At 44.3% G+C, this 4,859-nt stretch overlaps 1 protein-coding gene across 1 annotated transcript; it reads left to right on the top strand.

The window, feature by feature from the left end:
• The first annotated feature begins 741 nt into the window (after positions 1 to 741).
• Positions 742 to 4,631, top strand: LOC125530819 (F-box protein At5g49610-like). The gene is made up of 2 exons (XM_048695228.1): positions 742 to 1,734; positions 4,300 to 4,631. The coding sequence occupies exons 1-2, from the start codon at positions 825 to 827 to the stop codon at positions 4,629 to 4,631; spliced, it is 1,242 nt and encodes a 413-aa protein (XP_048551185.1). The 5' UTR covers positions 742 to 824.
• The last annotated feature ends 228 nt before the right edge of the window (positions 4,632 to 4,859 follow it).

Here is a 4,859-nt window from a genome sequence, read left to right as displayed (position 1 = left end):
CCCCCCGCATGCATACCCCTAATTTTGTACCGAAACCTAGCATTTCAGCTCGATTTTGGGGCAGGTGTGAAAAATACCTGAGCGCAGTGCCTCAGTCGATGCTCTCAATCACCGCCATGCACGCCTCCACTTCCCGTTGTTGCCATGGCTTTGCCATTTTGGATGCTCGCCGCCGCATCGCGTCTCGCATCAGCTGGATCTGACGCCTCTGCTTTGATGTAAGTGAGCGTGGAGACCGCGTGGTTGGCATGCGGTCGAGCCAACGACACGGTCCCGATAGACACGTGAGAGACGCTAGCACCGCATGATCAAACTTGATCGGACTGCTCACTGGGAAGTTTGCGCTAGCCAGAAATCAGTCGGTCTAAGTGAAGGTTTTCCTTTCTTTATTTGCCTAGAAAGGAAGAATCATGTTTGAAAAAAGGTAAATTCTGAAAGTTGTGACTCCTTTACAAACATACCATTTTTATGTTTGTATATGTACGGCTCTATGCAATCTAGGCATCCCCGTTTCCTCTTCCTCTTGTCTAGTCTAGAAAAGAGGGGGTCCAGCGGCCGTGTAGTTGTTCCCCATTGTCCTTCGAGAAGGGAAGCGCCGCCGGTCACATCCCCGTTAGCCGCCGGCTTACGATTTCCGGATAATACAGTTATAGCATGAATAAAGACAATTATCATGAACAAAGAAATATAATAATAATACTTTTATTATTGCCTCTAGGGCATATTCCCAACATGATTTTCCTCAGCCAGATCCATGATTTCCTCTCTCCATTTGCAGATCTGACCTGGCCATGTCCCCTGCCTAGCCCTTCCTCTTCCGCTCCATGGAGGAGGCGGAGAAGGGGGAGATCTTCAAGATGAACACCAAGCCGAGCTCCATGAAGGAAGCGGAGAAGGGTGAGGTCTTCGAGAGGAACACCAAGTTGAGGTTGGATAACGATCCGAAGGCGACGGAAGAGGCGGCCAGCCTATTCACGGATGACATCATCCTAGAGATCCTCTCCCGCCTCCCGGCCAGATCTGTCCACCGCTTCAAGTGCATCTCCGACCCCGCCAACCGCAAGAAGCTCCCCCAAACCCTCGTTGGCTTCCTCTACTTCACCACCGACGACAGCGGGCATCACCACCACTTCGCCAGCGTCTCCGGCGGGGCACCCCTGTTCGACCCTTGCCTCCCTTACCTGCAACCTGACAAGTACAAGGACATGACCCAGGTGGACACCTGCAATGGCCTCCTTCTCTATCGCGGTAGCAACAACAAGTTGGTCGCTTGCAATTGGGCAAAGGACGATTTCCGTTTTGTCGTCTGCAATCCGGTCACCGGGAGGTGGGTGGAGCTGCCCCCTTCACCACAGTCACCGGAAAACAGATCTAGCTGTATTGCAGGTCTAGCTTTTGATCCCGCGGTCTCATCCCATTTCTACGTTCTTCAGTTCGAGCAGACCATTCAGGGATCTTACATCACAGCAGTGAACATCTACTCGTCGCGGACAAGAGCCTGGACTCGCAGGGATAGTGGGATGGTTGAGAAAGTGGCCCCGTTCTATCTTACTAGATGTGTATTTGTCGGCGGCATGATGTACCTGATGGGCATTCATAAAGGCATTGACGAAGAGCATGTGCTGGTGGGTGTGGACATGGAGGTGAAAGTGTGGAAGATTATCCGTGTGCTGCACAGTTCAAGAGTTGGCACGCTTGGAACATCGCAGGGGTGCTTACACTTTGCTATAGCTTCTTCCATTGATGAGATTGAACTCTGGTGCCTCAAGGATTGTGACAGTAAAGAATTGGTCCGGAAGAATACCGCCAGCATCGATAAGCTTACGAGCATGACTAGGAAGTGGTACAGTGTGGCTGAGATTCATCCAGATTGTGACACCATTTTCCTGGTTTCATGGGAAGGTGATGCCTTGGCAGCGTACAATATGCAACATCAGAAAGTTCGTTGTATCCTTAATGTTGAGATAAAGAATGGACAACGACAGCGGTTTCTACCCTATGTTCCTCTGTATTATGATTATCCCAAATCCTAGTGCATATTGTCAACCTGTTAGTATACTACTAAAAGTTTCAATCAGACTGGTTAACGGTGCCATGTCTAGTTGACCTTATTCATTCGGTATTTTGGTAAAACACTGCCTTTGAGCAAGTTCCTTTTATATATGTTTTCTATAGCTAATGAATTCAGTAGAGCCTTGGTTCTGTTAATCCCAGAGAAATTGCATCAATGCCAGTAAAAAGAATAATAACATTGGAAGCTTTCATGAAAAGTTTTCCTCTGGGTGTATGTGTGTTTCGTCCGTTTTTGTTGTTTCGGATGATAAACGGAAGGTACGTATCATATAGGCTTGTGTTTCGCATATCCAAATAGGATTTTGGCAGGTGCCAGGACATGTCATTTACTATTTTAGGAATGTAGTGACCCTAACATATATATAGGCTTGTCCGTTGGTTTGGACGCTTAGCGTTGTGCGCACTTAGCAGCCATATATATTGAAGCCCTGGTATTGCGGTGTCGATGTGCCTTGTGGCTGTATGCATCGAACTATACGTGGAAGGAAGAGAAATCGCTGTGTCCATCGCCAGACTCCAAAATTCTGTCAAAAAAGAAAATCATAATGTCAGTATAATACTGATATTGCACAACCATGGAAACCTACAAGTTGTGAAAATTATCTTTAGGAAAACCTAAGGAAATCATCATGTTGCCAGTGCTTCATGGTTCGGTAAAGAGGCAAAAAAGCTGCCTGAAGTGAATCGTTCATTCCATAGAGAGGAGGAAAATTGTCAAAGCGTGGTTGCAGCTTCAGAACTGCATACTCTTGTATAATCTCCATTTCTGCTCTAATTTTGGGGGTGCAGTACACCAGTAGCAGTGTAGCAGAAGCAGATTGGACTATTTCAGAGGTTTCAATCCCAGTTTCTATTTCCGAACCGCCCAAGGTATGTGCGTACTAGTAACAAACAGCAGCATTTGGTAGATTCCTTTCTTCATGTCGTCTGTCTATTCTGCCAAAAACTGCATGTAATTAAGTATACTAATTAATGGTTAAGAGTGGCCAAGCATGAACATAACATGTTTTCCATGTCGGCAATGTCAAGAAATTTTTAGCTGTTGGGTTAGATCGAGTCAATTTTCTGTTGTACATTAATCATGAGTCCTGAATGTGTAATGCTACTGTTAATTGTATGTTGAATGGTTTTTCTTTTAGCTAGGACTTGTTCAGTTGAACAATTCATGGTGTGTATGCCAATAATTTCACACCATGCATGCATATCTTATTCGATATCACTGACTGGAGGGGATACTAGGTTGTGAAATGGCATTAGCCGTCCAAAAACAACTATACATAGCACGTTACATCGCTTCATCTGTCTGGGGAATTAGAGAAAAATAAATGGTGTCTTGTGATGGTACTACAATCACTTCACTCTGAAATGAATTATTAGAACAGTACATATAGTAATATTCCTCACAGATACATACCATGCTGGTCATATATGCCAGAGGGGCCCTAGAAGAAATTATTATTTTGCCATGTGGTGGAATGTATGGGGTATAGGACCAATGGTCCCTGATCCCTATAGTTAGTTCTATTGCTCTGGTCACAATTGATGATGCTTATAGAGGATAAAAATCAGTGATGTGTGGTTTGACAGATGTTTTTTTGGCCTACAAGATGCTCAATTAAAATTTAGAAGTGGTTACAAAATAATCTGCTCCATGTTGCAATGGAAGATCCTTTGGCCTACTGTGGAGCAACCCAGGCCTGAGGAGGCGCTGTCTAAGCTCAGTCTTCATTTATAAACTTGTGAAACGAACAAGATTTTACTAGGCACGAGAAGAGAATGAAGTGTTTGTTTGTAGTTGAATTTCCGTTCTACAACGCGTGGATATTAGTTTTAATCTGCTCTGCTTAGTTGGTAGGGGTTGCTCATTACTGTTTGTCAGGTACTGAATGGTGGTAGAACCTGGAGCTACGATCTTGTTTGCATCGAACGCCATTTATTTTAAAAAGCAGGCGTTGTGCCTTCTATGACATATGTAGTATGAAGTTGCATTCATTTATATATCAGCCCTAATAGCTTATAATTTTCCGACCTCATTTTGGTTCATGAAAATGCAACTTTACATATCAATTGTGTCCACCTGCCTTATGATGCTGTCTAGGTATCAACTGAATGAATTCAAGTAGATATGTTACCTTTTGTCACAAACCTAAAAACTGAAGGTGCGACTGAAGCCTTGAAACCTCCCCTGGCTCCCCTCCTCAAGATCAACTGCTTCTAAAACCACACCTCAAGATCAACTGAATAAAGAACTAGTTTCTGAGATAGAGCTCTGGTGCCTCAAAGATCGCGACAGTACAGAATTGGTCCTGAAGCACACTGCCAGCATTGATAAGCTAATGAGCACAACCGAGCTGGGGTACAGGGTGGCTGAGATTCATCCAAATTGCGATACCATTTTTCTGGGTTCATATGGAGGTGAAACCTTGGTAGCGTATGATATGCGACATCAGAAAGTTGGTTGTATCCTTAATCTTGAGACAAACATTACACAATGGCACCGGTTTCTACCCTATGTTCCTCTTTGCTCAGAGTCATTAGCAGATGCAGATGGGCAGTAGTGTTACCTTCAAACCACGCTTATGCTTCCTCCAAGAATTAGCTCTTCTGTCGGCTATAACTATTTGTGTGTGTGTGCTTCTGAATCGTCTTGAATTATTCTGCTCAATTTACTGGTGATTACACTCGTGCTTGCTTGATTTTCAGTTGAGACCAATGCCTTGTAAATCTACTGATTAAGCATCATGTCATTTGCAAAGAACACCATTACTCCTGTTCATTTTTGCCCA

Source organism: Triticum urartu, unplaced genomic scaffold, assembly GCF_003073215.2.
Source record: "Triticum urartu cultivar G1812 unplaced genomic scaffold, Tu2.1 TuUngrouped_contig_6582, whole genome shotgun sequence".
Lineage (NCBI taxonomy): Eukaryota > Viridiplantae > Streptophyta > Magnoliopsida > Poales > Poaceae > Triticum > Triticum urartu.
This window is presented reverse-complemented; position numbering and strand designations above follow the sequence as displayed.